Raw genomic sequence first — 21644 nt, forward strand, 5'->3', positions numbered from 1 at the left:
AATCTGTTTATAAATCAGTGGGTGTGAGGTACTTCAACAATGTGCACAGATTCATAATGCAGGGGAATGCATCAACAAACTGCTTTTTCATTTTTCAAGTGTTGCAGGGCTTTGTAAAGTGACTGTACATGATAAGATGGGTTCATTTACGTAAGGAAAGGAAAGATTTTTTTTTCTATTTTTCAAACTGCTCAACAATCATGATGTGGCATCTTATCTACCGTAACATAGAAGGCTGTGTAATGGTGCCTTGATATGGATAATGGTGAAATGATTAAGTATTAGCCTATCATGTTTGGATTCATCACACAGTTGTTGGCGGTCAATTTCTTCATTATAGGCTGTTTTCAAGGTGGGATCCGTCTAGTGAGAGCAGTGCTGGAATTACCATGATAAACAAAGCAGTAGCTGTTATATGTGAGCATATATGCTGGTACTGTTGTGAATATTTTACCTTGCCCTTGAGCCCGTATTCACAAATCCTCCTCAATATTAAGAGTTGCTCCAAGTGACAAAAGGAGGAGGAGTTAGGAAGACTTCTAACAGGATGAAGAGTTCCTCAAGCTGAAGAGAAAAACGAGAAATGTTCTCCAAACACTATGTGACAATATGTGACAGTGTGGTCCCTTCTTAGCTGAAACACATTAGAACCATTTAGCTCTGCTGTGAACTCACATATAGCCTCATTTCCATCACATGGAGCGAAAATGACGACCGGAAAGCGCTCATGGGACGTGCGACCTTTATTGAAAAATGACTCCATCGTCTCTAATTTCATAACGTGTCTGTGGGATAGACATAGTATGTGTAGTTAGGTAGATAATATGGGCCTGTCTGTAATTACAGATAAAAGAACATTAAGTTCGACAGATACATGTAAGCTTCTTGATGAGGGTGCCCATTTCAATTAGGGAGCATTAAATGAAACAAAAAACCTTATGGGAGTTTCTCACCGCCAGACCCAAGGAGAATTAATACACTGCATAGGGCCATTTACCAAGGAGTAATTACTCCCTAATTATCCATTAGTTATTCGATTAGCCTTTTATCAGCTAGTCATGGTCAAAAGGCAGGAATAGCGGATAAGTCATCACCTTGGTTGGTAACAGATGTAATTAACATGCCGTGGCTCCCTCAGAGGGAGGCTACGAGAGAGTGCGCTCAGCCAAAGTGAAGGTATTCTGGCCCATTTCCTGAGTTTGATCAAAAGGAACGATAAATCAGAGGCTTTTTAAAGATCTTCCAGGGGAGGTTTGCTGCAAATAGCAGAAAAAAAGGAGGGCGTAAATTAATTTTCTGCCCACTGTAACCCAGTAGGGATGCACATTTAACAAAAAAAAAATGCAGCAAAGCTAAAGCAGCCCATCCCTAAAAAAGTGCCTGGACAGTGAAGGGAAAAAAGCAAAAGGGTATGTAAATGTGACCTGAAACCACATTGTTCCCAAACTGAATGGGGCTGTGATTGAGACTCGATAAGAAATCAAGATATATTATGGGAGAAGATGAGTGATTAGGTGCATATTGTTGCCGCATGAAACCGCCATTAACAGACTAGCCAAGAACAATGAATACTCCATGCCAAACTGCTTCTACCATTTATTACACATAATTACATTCTTAAATAAAAACGATTCACCGAACAGTTCCTTGCATAGAGATATTACAATAACAATTTAAAAAAGGAATTATGAAACAAACCAGTAACAAAAATAAATCTTTCTCATTTGTATCCATAATAAAGAACATTATCGTACCCATACATCATAATATACAAATGATAAATTTGAAACACTTTGTACAGCGAAAGAAAAGGAGAAAGACAACGGATGGAAAAGGTGGAGAAGGGAAGTGAGGGAGAGGAGGGGAAGGGGAAGGGGAAGGGGGAGTCGGACAGTTGAAAGGGATGATATCTGAGAAAATGGTGGTGGTGGTGGTGGTGGGGGGGAGTGAAAGTGGAGAAGGGGAGGTTGTTGAGGTGGGGGGTTTTTTTGTGACGGTGAGGGAATGCTGGTAGAAAAAGGGGGTGCGTTTGATATGAAATTCAGACCTGGTGGAAACAGAGGTGGTGTCACACATAGTAATGCATGCCCCCCCCACCCCACCCCACCCGACTCCTCTCTCTGCTGAGAGCGAAGCTGCAGTCTGGATCTCTGACTCTCACAAGATGGCATGAAAAATGGTGAAAAACACACAAGGAGAACGGCGTGCGTGTGTGTATTCGGGAGTACCTTGAAGCGTTTTGTGTGAACTCAGTGTGTGCTTGTGCATGAATCTGTGTGCATGCTTGTTGTTGCATGTGTTTGCATGTCTGTAGTGTATGTAACATGATGTAGTATGGATGCAGGAATGTGTATATTTGTGCTTAAAACAGCTACTATACAGACTTTATGATCAGTGTTTCACCACCCGGGGGTCGTCGTGAAAAGTGTAGTGTACAAGCGGACAGAAAACATCAGATATGCAAGTGGTTTTTCCAAAAAATTCAGAGTGCAAATACAAACAGACGAAGAACACACAGGCACAGCAGAATTGACAATCATTCATTAAGATGACAAAGAAGTGAACCGCATCCTCAGAGACTACATGAAACAATCTTTCACATTTGATATCCCAGTTTTCGAGTAAGAGAAGAAGAGTGTGTTTATGTCAAGTCCAGATTTTAAACTGCCTGTTATTTGATTATTCACGTCTTGGCTTCTTAAAGTCTCAATGAATGTGAAAATCAACAACACATTCTGTGTTTTCAGTCCAAGACCGTCAGCTGTTTGTGATTGGTACAGAACATGAACAAAAAAAATGCACGTTCCCACACATTCACAAGCATTCAGTTGAACAGGTGAGTACCCCGTTTAAATACTGACGCACACAAATAGAGCTGCCATTGATGATACACATTTAACCCATGGGTTAAACTGCTTTCCTTCATTTTATCTTACATCTGGAGAGTCTGACCTAGCAGGAAAACCAAAGCCTGCTTTTGACATTCTTGTCTGAACGTGATATTTTAAATAAAACCAAATCTGATTTATTTGCAAATGTGTTCACCAGTGCGTTCACTGGTATGTGCTCCAGTACATTAACTTTAAGTCAAGCCAACAAGCAATACCGACTGGTAGTATTTATACTATTGATAGCATTGGAACCATTGATCGTCGTCTGGCTGCAACCTGGGTCATACAAAGTTTCCCGTGAAAGAAAAACGTCCAAACTTGCGCCAATTTGTTTCTATTATGGTCCTGTCTTTGCCAGCGAACGCCTGTCCCTAGATGTTGAACATAAAAGGGACCATTGCTTGTTTGCAAGTTAAGTCGGAAAGAGTTTGATATTTATGCAGGGGGTGATACAGCTTCTTCTACTTCCAGAGCTGCAGACAGATCATGACTAGATATGATTGAGCCGGGATGCATTCATACCCGAAATTGAAATGCGCCTCTGGTACACAGAGAGAAATCAATTTTGTGTCTCCCTTGCCAAAAAGCAGACTGCTGTGTGCCTCACTTTGCCTCAAAGTATTAAAATGTCTTGTTAAATAAAGAATAAACACCCCAACACAGTTGTTCCCAAAAGACTTCTCAAGAATCCTGACAATCTACTTTTGTCCGAGCTGCCTTATTTGGATTTATGTGCGCATGGGTTGAGTCATCCAAAAGCCTTTTCTGATGTTGGATTCAAAACGTGAAACTATGCGCCAAAGTGCAACGACTAGTTTATGCTTCTTTGTTCTAATGGACAAGAGTTGGCTCATTCAAGACAAGGTTACTTACACTTTGCCAGCAGTGTATGAATGTGTACCGTGTGTGGGTTTCACTCCACAGCAGTTTCATGAGCTGATGGGGCAGTTATCACTGCTGACTGAGCAGATCTGTTCCTCCCTGTTCCCATTTCAGCCACCCACTGGAAATCTGCACTCATGACCTCGAGCTGGTCCAGAACGACCGGTTAAATGTCAAAAGCTACAAGCTGTGACTCGCTAGTTATTCCAAGTCCAACAATTCATTTCTGATGTGAAAAAAAGATCACTGAATGAACACAACTGGTGTCTGGTATGATCTAATCAACCTCTCTCAAGTGTTTCCATTGGCTTGGCAACATGTACAGACTAACAACAGATACATTCACATTGATTTGCTCAAAGAAGAGCCATCCAATTGATTGAATTTGTCAAATCATTCTTCCTTCAAGTCTTTCTGTCTCCAGCAGGGCAGAAATCTGTCTTGAGACATGCATGATGGTCAGGAAGTCAGCAGGAATGTTCTTGGATGTGCATAGGGCCCGATTAGGAGAGGTGTTGAATGCTGCTTTTCTCTGTGATTAATTCTGAGATGTGAAATCTGAAGAGATCGGCATGGTTGGTGTGAACAGGGCAAAGCCCTCCTCAACCCAGTGGCTAGTTTGGTGCCAATCACTCTCAAAGGCCAAAGAGATCATTTCAGGCATCCAGTGTAGACACTTATTTTTTATTTGGCTGCATCTATTCCCAATATGTTCTTCAAAATGGTCCTCTCAATTGTTTGTTTTGAACAAAAAGGAGACTCTTTCCTTAGAAACGTTATAGCCTTTATCATACATAGTGATCTTGTTTGCGTTCTGTGTGCTATCGCAGTCAGCTAGCCGCTTCAACTTGTGCATGTGGCTGTCCACACTGATATGGCATGTGAAAGCCAACGTTTGGTGAGTCCCGAATTGTCAATGGGGCATTTTTACAAAAAGTTTGCAAAGAGTCAATTGTGCAACAGTTCTTGACGTCAAATCATACGAGCAAAGATCCTGGAGAGGAGGAAATAGTCCTCGGAGCCATCCAACATCTCTTGGTTACAGCTGACAATCCAGGAGATGAACAGTCCTTCCCAGAGTAGATTAGTTAGCCTCATCCAGCGCTAACACTCAATGGATGACGTTCATAACACGAGCCAGTTCTCTGGATGACCTCAATCAGTCTTTAGAGTACATCAGTGCAACACATTCCCCTCTTGGAGTCTTGGGCAAATCCAATCTAACGCTCCATTCAAACAACTGCTCCAATGCAATCGAACCAGGAGGTTTTATAAATGGATCCAGTTGACAGATTTGACAGAGGTCAGATGAAAAAAATTTCAAATTATCTGTCCATTGTAAGTTAATAAACCCTTCGACGAATTGGAAAGGCTGCGGCAGCTTTGAGGAAGAGAAAGCCATCTATCTTGCTTGCTTGCCTTTCCTGGCAGATGTTGCTGTTAGGCTGCTGTTTGAGACGATCTCTCCTCCTCAACTCAAGATCCTACGCAGAGCAAATCTTGAATATACAAACAAGCTGTAATGCTGAAGGTGCTCTGAAATTGCAGTAGAACTGGTCCAGTTGGGCGTTGGTGAGCTTGCTGGTACTTTGAGCGCTGCTGCGTGAACAGGCTGACATTTGAAAAGTGTTCTACCAAGGGACGCTTACAAAGGCTTCGATGACAACTGCAACAAAGAGCTTCCAACTACAGGCACGTGGTCCAGCATTCATTGCGTGACATCCCCTCTGAGATGCACACGAAGGGTGGGATGGAGCATCTGTAATGGTCCACGCCAAACTGGTTTGTGCACAGATTGATGGAGCCATTTTGGACCAGTCTGTTTGTGTTTCTGTCTGTAGTCAGCGTCCCTGTGTGGTGCCTCTTTCCCCCATCCTGTTGTTTTTTTTAAGTCCATCCCCTATTGTCACTCTCTCTTAGATCCATGGTGTAATTGTACTGCAGATGATGCTCCCTCTTCCTTCTACTCTGCCTACGTCCCCGTTCCCTCTCTTCCACTCCCGCTGACCTCTCTCGAATCCTTCAGATGTGCCTCTTCATGTGTAGCGCCAAGTGATCCGACCGCGAGAAACACCTGCAACCAAAGACAGAGAGAGAAAACAGAGAGCAGCTTGTTAGCTTGCTGCCAATGCAGGGGGAAAGAAGAAGTTTGTTTTGTCGATTGAGTTCAATGTTGCTGTTAGCTAGTGAGTGCTGAGCCACTAATGCACACGCAATTAGTATATGTGTAACTAATTCATAATCAGCATTTTCAGCAGCACTCCTAATGACTTCAGCTGCGCCATGAATAACTAGAGAGCCCGCAGATGGATCTGTTGAAACAGTGCAGAGGGAGGGGCGGGCGGGTGGAATTTTAAAAGCTGCACACTGAGACATGCGCTGGAAAACGATAGCTAAATTAGATGAATCGAAGTCTCTCATCTGAAATCAGGCTTGCAGCATCGCTGGGGCAAAGCTGCATAGTGAAAACGAAATCACCCGAGAAGGACAGTGGCCTATCTTTTCTTTCTTTCGGCGAGGGTGTCAAAAAAGGTTGATTATTTCAAAAATTGACATAATGTATGATTTCAGCTGCTTACATAAAGACACAGCCCTTCGAAGGAGACCTACTTTTTCCATCACCATGAATGGATCAACAGTGTTTCTCCTGCATCTTTGCAGAACTAATACTACAGCGACATTCCCCAAGAGGAGTGCTTTCTTTTAGGTAATTGGGAGCTGCGTGTTCTGCTGATTAGCGTGTTGAGAAATACTTGAGAAGGATACTTGTTTTTCTAGTTTACCAAAGGGGCTCAATTTAATACAGTTTGGCGGGAATACAAAATGATACAAATTGCTGGCAAATTGCTGCAATCTCTGAATGTTTCCTTCACGTTTTTTTGATCCAAAGCTAGCAAATATGTTGGAACTGATGGTGAGTTCAGCTCAACAAGGACAGGAAATATCACCGTGTCCAGGAAGTGTTGCTGATTCGCCGAAATGTAAAGACACAAAGAGGCCAAAAAGGTTTGTTGTAGTGAAATGTGGCCCTTAAAAAAGCAGCCTTGAACTTGCATGTAATTGCATGTCGTTTTCTGACAATCGTTCTTATAACAATGACTTATTTGGCTTGTATTAAAAAAATAATCGTCTCTGCTAATCGAAAAGGGCGTTTAAATATGAACCCCAGACTTCCCTCTTCACTTCTGCAACTGTTGATTTTTTGACACCAGTTTCAAATTGGCTCTATCCACTGAGACAGAGGCAACTGTCTAAGATGTCAACATGAATCAGTGTTTGGCCAAGAGGGGGAGTAGCACTGTGATGAGCCACCAGTCATCTGTCTTACTGTCACACCTGCATGTGCATGTGTCTTTGTGTGTGTGCATCTGTGCTTTAACGTGCACGCCAACAAACACACGGTGAGATTAAATGAATGGGCTCAGGAGACGAGCACAGGAGTTTTTCCTATGTGTGTGTGTGTGTCACTTTGGGAGTGTGTGTGTGATCGGAGAGACAGATGGTAAAGTATGAGTCACGACTCGGGGGCACGACACCAGCTGGCACACCGTGGGTCTGTCTCCCCCTCCCCACCAACACCACCCTCAATCTTCCAGGCCGCCTTCTCTTGTCTCCCCTGTTTCCCCTCTTCCTTCATCTCAGCAGGGTGTATGTTTTTGTGTGTATGTGCGAGGGGCTGGAGGGTTTGGGCCCCTTGTGACACATGACAGAGGTGGGCCCGAATTAGGGATGAGCCTGCAGGGGAAGAGGCAGGGGGGGGGGCTGGTATTTTGGGGATTGGGGGGGGGGATACTGTATTTACTGTCTGTCCAGCTGAGACCTGATTAAGTTGACACTGTCTTGCCCTCTGCTCCCTCTCACACACATACACACTCTTAGACATCCACACACATGCATGAGTGACCAAGACGCACACTCTTTCACACACATGAAGCAAAAGTACCCAGGTGAGGAGGGCTTTCTTTTTGTCCTTTCATAATGAACACATCCATGATTAAAGAGGTCACATATTCAATAACTCGGCTCTTATCGGAGCCAGATAAGATGTCTTTGCCAGGAAGAGTTCAGTCCACAGGTGCAATGTTTGATCAAAGATGTTCTCAAACTTAAAGGTGCAGATAAATTAAAGAGTCTAAAAAGGATCTTGTTTTAGAACTACAGATTTTGCAGTTCAATACTTAAATAAAACTCCCTCATCCAGATTCTCACCCGGGGCCCCGTGCTTTAAACATTATGGAAGCTTCTGCAGACAATATTGCTCCGAGCTCCCCGAGGTGTCAGCGAGGGGCCCGATCACAGACCCAGGGTGTAATTAAAACAGGAGTAAAGATCTTTGTGTCGGAGACGAGCTCCATCTTTTTTTGCGGCGAGTAATGGCCACTGTTTGTTTGATGATGTTGTCAGCGGGGCCACGTTAACGCAACACGGCAAATTAGCATTTGCTGTTTTGGCTGTAGTTCATAATCAAACAGGAGCCGGGGCGACTGATTAAGACTTCAAGTAGTGGGCTTATTTTCTTTAAAAAAATAAAAGCAGCAGCAAAAAAACAACAAAAAAAACAACAACAAACAGGAAGTAAATGAATGGTGGTAAGGATTAAAAAGTAGTACCTTTGAAAAGTTCAGATTAATATTCAACATCAGTGAAGTGTGATGGTGCTAATGGCTCCTACAGTCATTTAACACCTCCGTCCCAGAGTGGAAACAGCCTCCAAATCAAGGCCATGCAACACCATGTGAGAGGGAGGCACTATTAATATGCAGTGCAGGGTTTAATGTGGGTATAAAGCTTTGGATTCCCATTGAAACTCAGAGCAGGTTTGGTCTTGCATGTGTTGCAGAGGAGCGCACATTAGTAATCCTGCCAACACACTTTTAAACTGGGTCAGTACCAAACAGGATCGGGTGTGTAACTAGCATCTTGTAGCGCTGTTTTACTAAACCAAACTGTGTACAAGACACAATGGGAGGAACACAGAGCCTGCTGTGCCCGTGGAAGTACTTCAAACAACCCCTCGGAAAGTGAAGAGAAACATATAAGGGAGAGGGAGAAGGAGGCTGAGATGTGTTTTGACAGACCTGTCACAGTGGTTGCACTTAAAAGGCTTGGCGCCGGTGTGTTTGCGGTAGTGCCTCGTCAGCTCGTCGCTTCGGGCGAATCGCCACTCGCAGCCCTCCCACGAGCACTTGTACGGCTTCTCACCTGAGGGGAGGGAAGAAAAAAAAACAACAACCACGTATAAGCACCTGTTTTTATCGCTCATCCTGCAATCACACGCTTGTTTGGAAGAAGAAAAACCGCTGTGGTGCCGACGTGGAACCAGGAATCCAAATATTTTGACTCTTCAAGCTGATGTATTTAGCATAATTTGAGGTCTACCTGTGGAAAAGTGTTGCGATTTCACATGATTTTTTTTTTTTTAAAGGATTGGAAAGAGAGAAACACAAGGTTTAACACTGTGATGGAGAAGCTCCCACTGGTCTCCCATCCTGCTGAACACGCAGAAGAGGAGTAGAGAAGTGGAGCGAGAGAAGAAGTGGAGAGGAGGAGGATTGAGGAAGGAGGGGGAGGAGGGATTAGAGGCAAGGTGGATGAGAGGAGAGGAGGTGAGATGAGACCAGGAGATGGGGGGGGGGGGGAAAGTGGAGTAGGACAGAAGTGCTGCAGAAGTGGATTAGGCAGAAGAAGAGGAGGAGGAGGAAGGGGGGTGGGTGATAATTAGGCCAGTCACACGGCATAATGGTGAGGAAGCCACAATCTACCAGCTGCGTCCAGTTTTTTTTTTCAAACATGTCACCTGCATCAGTCACATCCCATCTGGACCAATGCAGTCACACTGACCAGCTCTGCATGAGTGGTCTTGCCACCAAAAATGGGCTTGATTTGTCGAATTTGATTATCAAAAAAGAGGCAAAAAAAAAAAAAAAATCAATGGCTCAACTGCTTTGTGAAGACTATTCTGGGTATCTGGTGTCTTTATCTGTAACCAGCTGGTGGAGAAAGTCGCCAATTGTGTAAAGATTTGGTCACGGAGCAAAATCAATAACGCATACAGTGCTTTGGTTGTCCAATTAAAATGTACGTCTGTCCTTTTCCGCGTGCTAAATGTTTTCCATGACTGCACACACCGAGGCAAACGAGAAAATAATACATATCTCTCCAACACGCGTGACCCGCAGACACACGTTCCATTAAATATGCTCGCTGAGCAGCCATGTTACAGTGCACTCCATTAACAGGAGTCTTGTATGGCTTTAACGGCGAGAAACAGAGGGGCAGTAGGTGACAGCCGCGATGAGGTGATAAATGAACAAGTGAGAAAGGAATGACCTGCAGTCGGCAGTCACGGAAAATGCTCAAAACCTGCACCAATGAATACACATCAGTAAATGTTATTGTGATTATGTCTGACAGTTTAACACTTTTAACTGCACAGGTCTAGTGTCAATTGCATGCATGTGCCTGTATGTATGACAGGGATTGATTCATGATTAAATCAGTTTTGCAGCAAGTGAAGTTTAATGGTTTAAGTTTAACACCCCAGGAATTAGCCATAGCCCCCTCCTACTCATCCATGCCTGTCCCCCTTTCCCCCCACTTATCGACCTTTATCAAATGTGATATTTATGGTTTAAATGTCTTGAGTTTATCTATGATAGTCCCCCTTTAAACCATTTAAATCACTGGTTCTCAACCTGTGGGTCCGACCCAAAAATGGGCTGTGAGCCATTTTCAGAGTTTAGAGTTTAAGAGATAGGGATTGTAAAATCCAGGAATTAGCCAAGTCACCCTTTCACTTCAAACTTGATCATTTTTGTAGGAAATTTTACGACAAATTATATGTCATTCATTAATAATAAATGTATATTAAAGGTTAAATGTATGTGCTTTTGGTTTAAAGTCCCAGGAATTAGTCTTATACATTAATGTATGAACACCTAATGTGGATACTTTATACTGCATTACTTTCTAGAAACACAGAGCAGCAGGTCTGGGCCATCCCAGTCTGGCCAATGAAATTCCCTGGAGGCAAGGATGCCTGAATGTGTTGCCTAGCAACCTGAGTGAGGGGGAGGAGTGTATGCATGTGTGCGTGTGTGTGTGTGTGTGTGTGTGTGTGTGTGTGTGTGTGTGGGGGGGGGGGGGGGGGGGGGGGGGGGTTGAAACATGAGGAGGCAGTAGTCAGTGCAGCTGGCTAGATCTGGCAACGGCACACTGCTATGCCACCGGCCAATTACCGAGCACGCTGGCGGAGCACGGAGGCAGTTGCCTAGCGACGGTAACCGTAGAGCGGTGCGGGGCAAGAGGGGGGGCGGGAGGGAGGGGTGAGGGTAGCAGTGGTTGTGGTGGTAGTAGTGGTAATGCAGGAGAAGAGAGAAGCTACGGAGCGGTGGGGGCAGTAAGAGAACGGAGCCTGAAGCAGTACAAAACCACTCAGCTACCGACTCCTCCAACGATATGCTGTCCCCCGTTGCCTAGCAACAAAGCCCCCCTCCCAACTTCCTTCTCCACTCTGCTCTCCCTCAAGATGCCCCTCATGCGAACAGGCACGTAAAGCAGGTGAACGTTTGCCTTCTCAAGTATTCACACAAAAATCTGACGAGTAAGGGGAACTCTAAAATATCACAGTGTTACTAACTGTCTGATTGATTGGCAGTTTAAAATGTCAATCATTATCCTAATCCCTGGGATTAGTGCGAACTCTGCTACATAATCTGATTATGCTCTGTTACTTTTGGATTACTTTGCCTGTTAAACACATAATGTAGATTATGAAGCTAAATGGATTATTTCTGCTGATTTAAAGGAAACGTATCTGGACGGTGCTGTTGCTGAATACTGATATTTTTCAGTTTTTAATCACGCCTCCATTAGCCTCACTAATTTAAAGACAAAACGAAGCTTCTTCCTTTAAAAAAAGGTTTTAATAAGCAATCACAATGTCATCAAGTGATCTGGTAACTTGATGTTTCCTGAGTCACTGTAATCCCATTACTTAAAATCTATGACTTCCGAATGCTCTCACAAACACTCACGCTCACATATACACACACTCGCTCCAGCCACTCAGGTGCCAGTGTTGAAGTTAATTGCATTCCCTCCATTAGCCGGAGCTGAAGCAGGGCATCCGGGTCTCAGAGGTCATTAGAGAGGCTCTCAGAGAACGCTTTATAGCATCCAACCCGCAACAAGCGCTGCTGGCGTGGAGATGAGGGAAGCAGAAAGGAAGAGAGAAACAGGTTAAGAGGAAAAGATGAAAGATGCGAAAGCTGATGGGGACCTAAAGTGTGTTAGAGAGACATGTCAGGATGATGGAGAACGAGAGCTTTGTCTCTAACAGAAGGACAGCTTTCAAAACCAAGAGAACATTTTTAAACATTATTAACCACTGTATCATCACTGGCACTTCTTTAATTACTCGTATTATCTCCAAGTTTCTTAATTAATCAACGTCTTATTAAGATTTTTGGCTGAGAAAGTTGATTTTGACAGCCACTGTCAGCCGTCACAGATTAATCTACCCAGCTGTTGTTAATTCACGCGAATGCTCTCAGTCAGCAGTACAGCTTATTGCGAGCTCTGCATGTTTGTGTACACTCACATTACTATGATGTATAAAAGGCTTACATTTCTAATTACATTTGTATCAAGGTTTTTGGTGATAAAACAGGTAAATGCAAAATAAATTATATATTTTATCACTGGTTATCGACCTTTAAAGCTTAAAAAAGGGAGCCATGTCTCCCATGCTCATGCTATGCTAATATCCACCGATATCGGCTGGATGATTAATATTTACCAATATGTCACATTTTTTAAAACTAACTTTATATTACAAAATGAGATGCAGCCCATTCACTACATTAATTCTGTAGACACCTTGACACGCCATGGGCATTCAATTTAGCACCTTAAGCCGTTAAGTGTTGATCAGTAGGGTGTTGAAAATACGTTTTTCTTATTCTATGAAGACCTCCAGTCCAGGCCTGAATCGATTGAAAAACAAGTGCAATATTGATCAGGAAAATTGCAATTACATATTTTCCTCAAACAGTCGGCCTAAGCTGAAAGAGAGAGTTGAAAAATAGCAGAGCAATATAAGATTGTGAGAGAGAAGCACACAGAGACAGAAGCGTTATGAAAGACTGATATGGAACGAGAGGGAGGGAAAGTGTAGGATAACAGACGGAGCGAGGGAGCGAGGCAGACGAGGAACAGAGGAAAGAGAAGGATAGAGAGAAAAAGCAGAAGAACCCGACAGTCCTCGTGTTTTACCCGTTCTCTCACCCGGCCCAAAATCTAATTGTACCATTCCTTATCTTCCATAAGCCTATTCACAAAAAGCTCTACAGGGCACTGTCATTTCAACTCAGCCCGTCTAATTCCAGATTAAATCGTAGCCTTTTCTCCGTCGGTAATTTATGGAAATAACAACTAAGAAAAAGAGGATTTGAGTAATGACATCTTTAAACTTGTCAGGATAATGGCTCAGTGAATGGGGGAGCCTGTGGCACTGCTGTCTCTTTTCTGAAGAGGGTCGCTCTTACTGTACCTCCCCCGTTCCTCTCTTCTGTCTTCCTCTGCTCTTTGTTTCACATCACTCTCTTCTTCCCTTCCTGCTTTTCTCTCAAGCTCTTGTGGGTTGTTTTTTTTGTTATCTTTTGTCAACATTTTCTCCAATTATCATTCCACCTTCCTGGTCCGAATAGATAGACAGATGTTCTCTGAGTAGATGCATTGATCAACAATACCTTATGTGACATTATAAGAATAGGAGGGAACTTTATTCTTATTCTTATCATTTTATACTGGTGAATTTGAACCCTTTAATGTGCTAAATGCAGCATTAAGTGGCATGAAATTGCAGTTGTAACAGTTAAACAGATACATTCATATGTGCTAGCATGGTTTAAAGTCATAACTCTAGATAATACTACCTGCCAGGAATTAAGTTTTCTTCTTTTGAAGGTATAAATTACCTCAGATCACAAGCAGAGCATCGACGCGCGTTGTTCTGCTTATTTTCGTCAGTCCAGTTGCAATACAAATCCAAACAGGCAATAAGATAATTGAGATGCTTGTCTGGATATTTTGAGAGCAACAGTTACGATTTTGGCCCAGTTGGCATGGAGTCCGAACACAGGGGTTGCACACAAGTCACACTGGGGAAATCAATGCTTGCATGTGTGGGCCCTTTGTTCCATGCCTAAACCTGTGGTGTGCTTCATCGAGAGTGTGATCACACGTACAGATTCTTCACATACAATAGCTGACAAAATCCCTTTATTTTTATCCTCGTCCATGAGATAGAAGTGGGCCAGGGCTTGCTGAGAAGTCACATGTGTCTTCTGAATAGGCCGGCTTTGGTGATCCGTCAACCATTTAGTTTAGGGATTTCGATAATGGGCAGGAGATAATCTCATCTGAGTCACTTTATCTTCATTTCGCATGATGGACGCTGTTTGCTGTAAGTCCACGGCTTAAAGCACATAAAGAAACAGCTGTCCAGTCATCTGTCCACCGTACATTTAATTTGATATTTAAAGCTCTCCATGCATGAGCAATGCCTACCTAACAGTTGATACATTCATCTCATTTTACCCCTGATCGCCGAAGAAGGAGCCCAACATTTTCCAGCTCAATTACTTGAACAGAAAACAGAACACGTTCTTCACGCCTTCCCTAACAGACCAAAAAGGAAACACCTTTCAGTTCAAATCAACACCCCGGTAATTTGTGTGGTGTGAACGGGACCCGGAGGCATAGGGCTGCTGAACCCTAACCTTGCTAATTAATAACAGCAAACACAGATGCTCAGCAACAATTTTCATTCCCCCCCTCAACTATCAGAATAACCATGCAGATGGTCCCTCTAATGGTCTGCCCCCATAGATTATACTACACCATTACACTGGATCTGGAACTTAATCCTGTTACCACCTTCGCAAAATTTTCAACCTCAGATTGGGAACCACTGACCTACACTTACAGAACGCATGGAGGACGGTGGCAGTCTGAAATAAACCGGGGAAATGGCGGCCTATCCAGGTCAATCCATCCATCACTGCGCAGTTACTCAGACGGAGGACAGCTCCCCGACAGGGGTCTGAGTGGTTTGGGATTGAGATGGAAGAGCAGGAGAGTTATAGCTCCTGAACCCTCCCCCATTCCTTCTTGAGAAGAACCTTGACAAGGAGGACCAGCCCTGGTTCACCACAGAGACATGCTTTGATCGACCACAGTAAAATAGAGACGTGTACTTCCCTAAAATACCATGTTTTCAAACGTAATAGGGATGTTTCCATGAAGCACCGAGGGAGTGAATTGTCCATGATTACATGGTTGTTTTTCCCTGACCCTGATTTCAGCTTAATATTCATTTCTTATGCGTTCTAAGAATGGCAAGAAGAAGATTTTCAAACTTTATCACGATTTGGTTAGCTTGTGTCATTTTAAAAAACATACAAATGTACATATTAATTCAGGATCTTATTTTCACTACAGGATATATGCCTTTCTTTTCACAAACTCTCACCTGTATGTGTCCTCTGATGGGCCTTTAGGTGGGAGCTCTTGGTGTACACCTTCCTGCAGCCATTGAATTGACAACGGTGAATCCTCTTCTTGTTCTCCGGTAGCTCCCCAACCCCGATCACACATGCAGCCCCCTCCTCTTCATCCTTCATCCGGACGGGGAGCGCATGTGCTGCAACCAGCCTCGCCGCGCTAAGCCCAACCTTCCTGGCCACCAGCTTCAGGGTTAGCGTCCCATCAGCTGACGCTGTCAGCGTCTGGTTGGGTTTGACAAGATGCCTGCCCAGTTCTGGCGACGACGGGGGTGTCAGGGAGGTGACAGCGCTCAGCTGGGCTTGGTGGACGCCTTCCATTCCTTCAACATTTTCCAACTTGGGTTTGAGATCTCTTTTTATTGCAGGTGTGGAAGGGAAATTCTTACGTGTTGGGCAAAGGACCACTGGAGGGGGGCTCGGGGACTCAGAGTGGGCGGGAAGGCTAGGGAGAAGAGCGTCTGCCAGCTCTTCCTCACCGTCCTCTTTCAGGTAGGCCGGTGTTAAAAGGCCATCCAGGTCTTGATCGAAGAGCTCTGAAAGACGCTTGGGCTCAGTCTGCAGATAACGCTCCAGTTCTAGGCAGGTCTGCAAGAGAGAAAGTGGAAAAATAGAGTCGATTTAAACTCAATTCACTCAAGTTCACGCACTTGGGCATCTGCTCTGAAAACGCCCATCCACACTCTCAAATCCCACTTGACAATTTCAACAGCCGTCAGATCATCGGATATGCATTCGCACGCTATGGAGAGAAAAATCTGCATGGTGCCATCCACTCACCCAGACAGGCACCTTAGCTGCTCTGCCAGCTGTCACATACGCACAGGCACTGATAGCCACCCAGACAGCCAGGATTACCTGGCAGCTCCAGCAAGACGCCTGATTACACACTGATTGATTGCAACCGCTGTAGCGCGGAACGAAAGTGAGTCGAGTGGATATCAGGAGGCGAAGTCCTAAACTGTACACAAGTCCTATCAAACAACATTTTATAGAGCTTTGACAAGCCATGTGTGTACCGGCTTCTGAGCCAAGATAGGAAGATTTATTCAGCTGTAGTTATGCTCTGCTTCATCCCTATTACTCCAAACACCTCTCCCCGTGGAGGGCAAATAAAAGGCTACATCCCCGATTTGTGCGGACTGGCATTCTGAGAAGTCTATTACTTTGCAACAAGCTGGCCAGGTTTTGAGAGGAGCGTCGACGAGGGGAAAGAGACGCTCCATGTCCAAGGATGAAGCTATTATGTGTGAATGGACGGCGCCAGTTTGATCCCAGGGATCGCTGTGTTATCGCTTGTACCCGCTAACCTGTTTTGACAGCCGAGATGGAGGCTAGCAGCTCCACTGGGCTCGCGCTACTCGCCACTTCATTTGTGTGTAAATAGGCACTGACAGACGGAGTAGCTAGTTCCATTATCAGGAATAAGGTTGTGCAGACTGAACACATCAGAGACATTTACTATCTTACAGCCCAACCCCCAGCTCCCTTGTTTGCACCTTCTAAAAATAAAACCACACCTTTTCATTCTCTTTTTTTTTTTTGGGGGGGGGGGGGTGTGTCTGTTGCTAAGGGAGTGTGATTGCTCCTTTAAGTTTTCTCCTTCCAGGAACAGACAGGGATTTGGAGTTTTTTTTTTTGCATGCTGACAAGAAATTAAAAAGCTGCTCGAGACCACATCTAGAGTGAGAAGTGAAAATAGCGCGCCTTGCCTCCCCCCATCACTGCACGCCTACATGCTTTTTTATCTGTGACGCTTTGAAATATCACTTCTTTCACGGGCTATGTGAGAGGTCTCTACTGTTTCCTTGATGGCTGCAGCTTGTGAAATCATTGTGACGGTTCTTTTCATTCCTCATTTTGTCTTTCAGAACACCATTAAGTATTGGAGCCATTAAGACACGGTTAAGCGAAAGCATACTTAAGCTTGTGAGGTGTAATGGTTTAAGGCATGATAACAAACCTCCTACCTCTATCATGCTCTCTTACTCACTCATTTTCACCATTACGCCTTCTCCTTGTACCTCACCCTCTATCGATTCCGCCAAAACACCATTTTCTTTCCGCCGTTTCCCCCCCTTTTCTCTCATTGTTGTCTCCTCCACTCCCAAGGTGAGCACTAATTATCTGCTAAAACCAGCCGGTTAAAGGGGACTTTATTCAGCAAAACGCTTAGGACTGCAAACCAAGGTGAGTGTGTCAGTGTGTGTGCGAAGTAGAGACAGTTCAAGAGAGCGGAAAAGAGGATAAGAAGAGGATAAGAGAGAAGGGGAGGCTGAGTGGAAGGTGAAGAAGAAGGAGAAAGAGGAGTGATGGAGGGACAAGGTGAAGGAGGCAAGGGAGGAAGAATGAAGGTGTTTACTTCATTTTCTCCATGGGGGGGTGAATCCTTTTTGGAAGTGTGACATTTGCCATAACAGGATCTTGTCAGCGGGCAAGCCGCAGGCCACACACATCCACAGAAGAAGGTTCATGCACTCTAAATGTTAGGTTGCGACCCACGGCGACGCGCCACGATGTCTTCTGTGACACGGATGAACGAGGAGTAAGCGCACAGTGATGCATACTGTTCTTGTAAGTGTGAGTGAACGTGTGTGCATGCAGAATGTGGGCTTGTCTGACAAGGTAAGAAGGATAAAAAAAAAAGGCTGCAGGTGAGGCGGTGGCATGTAAGACCGGCTTATTGCGCCGCTTTTCTTTCCACCCATCACTCCATCCCCCTCCCTTCCAACCTTCCCTCCCCCCCAGGTGGTGACATTAACATTGTAAGGGGGAAGGTCATGCAGTTGATCAGCGGTTCCTTGCATGGAGACGTGTGTGTATGCACTGTATGAGGCCGTAATTATGCTACTTTGGGTAAGTGTGTGCACGTCACTTTGCAAGTGCATGTGCGGGTTGCATAATTATTCTGCTCTGTGTGTAATTATGTAGCCCTTGTCTGTGTGTGTGTGTGTGTGTGTGTGTGTGTGTGTGTGTGTGTGTGAACACCTACACACATGCATAAACATACCCATTTGCTGGTCTCGTGGCCTAAAGTGAACATGCAACTTGCTTATCTTTTTTGTGTCTGTGTGGGCAAAAGAATCAAGAGCCAAATGCAGCCAAACAATAGCCAAGATAAAGGAGCCCTCATGGGTCGCTCCAGCTCTGTTTGGACAAGCGCCGATCTGGAGAGCCAACATCACTTGGCGCAGCATAAAGCCAGGGTCCATTTCCTAAAAGGCTTTTGGGATGATTCCTTCATGCAAGCCAGGATAAGCTGTGACAATCCAATGGCTGTCCCGGCAGCTCTACCTCCACCTCCAATCTGGAGAAAAAAAACGCTGTGGTGGTGGAGTGTCCTGGAACAGTCCATTTACCGAGATTTAAGCCTCTTGTGCTTTCATAACGATCACATTTCTAATGAAAAAAGGGGGGAAAAAACAAACCTTTTTTTTTTTTTTCACAGCAGACTTTTTAACATGTCATGGAGAGAAAAGAAAAGGTGCTAATGAGGTTGCTAACAAGATTAACAGTTCAACAAAAAGGAGTGACAGCAGGCAGTGTGACGATGAGCCATCATACACAATATGACAAAGCTGATTGGAACCTCATCATTACTAATCTGGGAATTTCCAATTGTCTACCATAAAAAAAGATCAACCAAGGGATGTTTTATGACGCCTATTTCAACCTTTTTCCTCTCATTACGAGGTTATGTAATATCTCCTGTAATTGGTTGGGCAGGGAAAGGTTACGGCTGATAAGGTCGGAGTTGAAACTGATTGAAGCGAGTGCAGCGGTGTTGCGTAAGATCTCATGAAAGAAGTAGAATTGCTACGAGAAAGTGTTGCTTCTTTTGTAATCGTCGTGTTTCTTCGCTTTCCTTTCTTGCATCAACATGTATTCTCACTGCAGGGGCTGCAACCAATGATCTGAGGCCGCAGTTTGTCATTTCTGAGAAGCTGGGACAAAGCGATTGCCATGTGCACTCCTACTTCCAGTTTTAAATGGCAGCTTTAAATTGCAGAGATAATTACAAGAATGATTTCAGCACGTCACGTTCTCCACTTGCAGGCTTCAAGAACGCCACAAATACAATTTTCGATAAGATTGTGTTTCTTTTCTGCACCTTGGTCAGATAGTAAATTGGATTTAGAGTACCTTCCAGGTTAAAATTAGGCAACACACAGCTGTCAGTGTCTATACAGTATGTGCTATTATCATTTCTTGACATTCCACATATCTTCCTTTTCATACATGAGCATGCTCCTCCTTCTGTTGATGATCGGAACATTAAATAATCCTTGTCACTCTGCAGCTGCAGAGGTTTCAATTTTTTACAAAACCACTCAAACCGAGGAAGTGACCCTCATACAAAAGCACTTTGCATTACTTTGCCTCTACGCAGACAAAATGAGCCCAGACAAACGCCCCCCCACGGTCTGAATCTCACATGCAGAACACACCCCAGGTTAGTGAGGCTTCAAACACTGCAGGTGCGATAAATATTCACTGATCACAAGACACACTTTCTTACAAAGTCGGGCAGGCAGAGAGCTGTGAAGCAGTCCTAATTTGCTATCTCACACTTTTGATTCTGTGACTTTTAAGCGGAATAAAGTCTCTCTCTCTCTCTCTCTCTCTCTCTCTCTCTCTTTCTTCTTTCTGTCTCACCCTCTCCTCCTCTCTACCATGGGGCCCTTTGGCCTGGCAGCTGATCCTCTCTCTCCTTCACATTTGGCCCGCGCCAAGCCGCCTGCCATCACCATCAAAGCACAGGCTGCCTCCCAACTGTTAGCACCCCGCTACGTCGCTAATAAAAAGCCTGGGTTATAAATATGAACAGAAGAGCATGCATAATGCCCTAAAGGAAGGCCCAAAACACCACTAAACAGATAAATGTAATGGGGAGGATACGGCTCATTAATTTTAGGATGTTTAGTTTTTACAGATGCCGTGATAGAGACAAGGTGCTATGAATAATATTCACAGCTGATGCTAGCAGGGTTGAAAAGGGCAGCACTACGAGGGGGGCTTCGGCTGGAGGGGGCAAGGGGACTATGCACTATTGTTAGGTTGGGAGGGGATGCTGTCACATCTTTTCAAAGATGACCCATGATTCCCTGCAGCACCTTCCTTTCAGGGCGCATCATTCAGGATTTTATAGATGCCATTTTTTTTTGCGTTGAATCGTGATCTTGCCTGTAAATCAAGATTTGTTGGACACACAAGCTCTGTAAAACGTAACAGCTTTTCCACTACTTTAGTTATTGATTGTTAACATTTACTCGCGAGAGGCGTTTCTTTTGTCTAGCAAGGGTACTTTACTGATTTTAAAACTGAGCGACGTCAATGCCATCGATAATTTAACGTTGGCTTTGTGCCTCCTCTTTTCATTTTCAAATGGGTATGTCTGTTTATTGTTTTGTTCTCTGTGCTTTTAAATGGCACAGTGTCATCAGTGTGAACAAGCACAAGGTCTTTGTTTGATTTACAGGGCATGAATTCAACTCCAATGTGAAACCAGCACTGATTAAAATGCTTCTGGGGAATGAATCGCAGTCTTACCTTGCAGGTAAGGCTGAGCAACAGTCACATCAATACACGAGTCAGTGGAAAAACAAACCAAGTTCAGTCATCCTTTTTTCAGTTCCCTTTGATAACATATTTATGATTGACTCTTTACTTTACCGACTTTCTTGAAAGCTTCTTTGTTACTTTACTTGGCACTTTGAAGGAAGGAAAAGTTTGTGCAGTGAGTCATCTTTCTCCAGTATCTGAGAGCAACCCTTCCTATCCCGCCATAGCGTGTTATAGTGGCCTATGTCTCCCATTGATCTGGTGCGCCTGGGCCAAGCCATCACTTTGAGGTGACAGCTAAATGACCAGTAGCCCAAGGCACCAGCCATCTCGCCAACAGCCTTTGTGTGTTTGCGTCGCAGTGCCTAATCGATACGAAATGATACCATGCTGGAGCTCATCAGCGGTGGCCGTCGGAGCTGACAGAGACGGTAATCTATAGCTTCACTGAGCAATACTTACACTACACACACACACACAAAATGAGTCTCCAAAAAGCACTCCCCCTTCCCTCTAAGCTACCCTTCAGGCTTTTTGCTCCTTCCCCTGCTCATGCAAAGATCCCCTGCCCCCAGACTCCTTAGAGAGCAACATGGCGTCACCGGTGGATCCCAGTTGAGCAGGGGAACCTGCCTACAGGGCCGAGAGGAAGGGAAGGGCGGGGAGCAAGTGAGGGAGATAATGCTTCATTTTCCTGGATCTGAATAAGCGAGCGCCCTCGTATCACCCTGTTATTCTCAAC

General features: G+C 44.4%; 1 protein-coding gene across 1 annotated transcript in view; it reads right to left on the reverse strand.

The window, feature by feature from the left end:
* Nucleotides 1–1485: 1485 nt before the first annotated feature.
* The window catches only part of LOC306818471 (Krueppel-like factor 7), a 34633-nt gene continuing 14474 nt past the window's right edge, over nucleotides 1486–21644 (reverse strand). The window contains exons 2-4 of the mRNA XM_079336077.1: nucleotides 15310–15928; nucleotides 8852–8975; nucleotides 1486–5847 (exon numbers count right to left, since the gene is read on the reverse strand). Coding sequence (XP_079192203.1) covers nucleotides 5796–5847; nucleotides 8852–8975; nucleotides 15310–15928 — 795 coding nt within the window. The 3' untranslated portion in view covers nucleotides 1486–5795. The remainder of the gene's footprint in view (nucleotides 5848–8851; nucleotides 8976–15309; nucleotides 15929–21644) is intronic.

Source organism: Symphodus melops (genome assembly GCF_947650265.1).
Source record: "Symphodus melops genome assembly, chromosome: 23".
Lineage (NCBI taxonomy): Eukaryota > Metazoa > Chordata > Actinopteri > Labriformes > Labridae > Symphodus > Symphodus melops.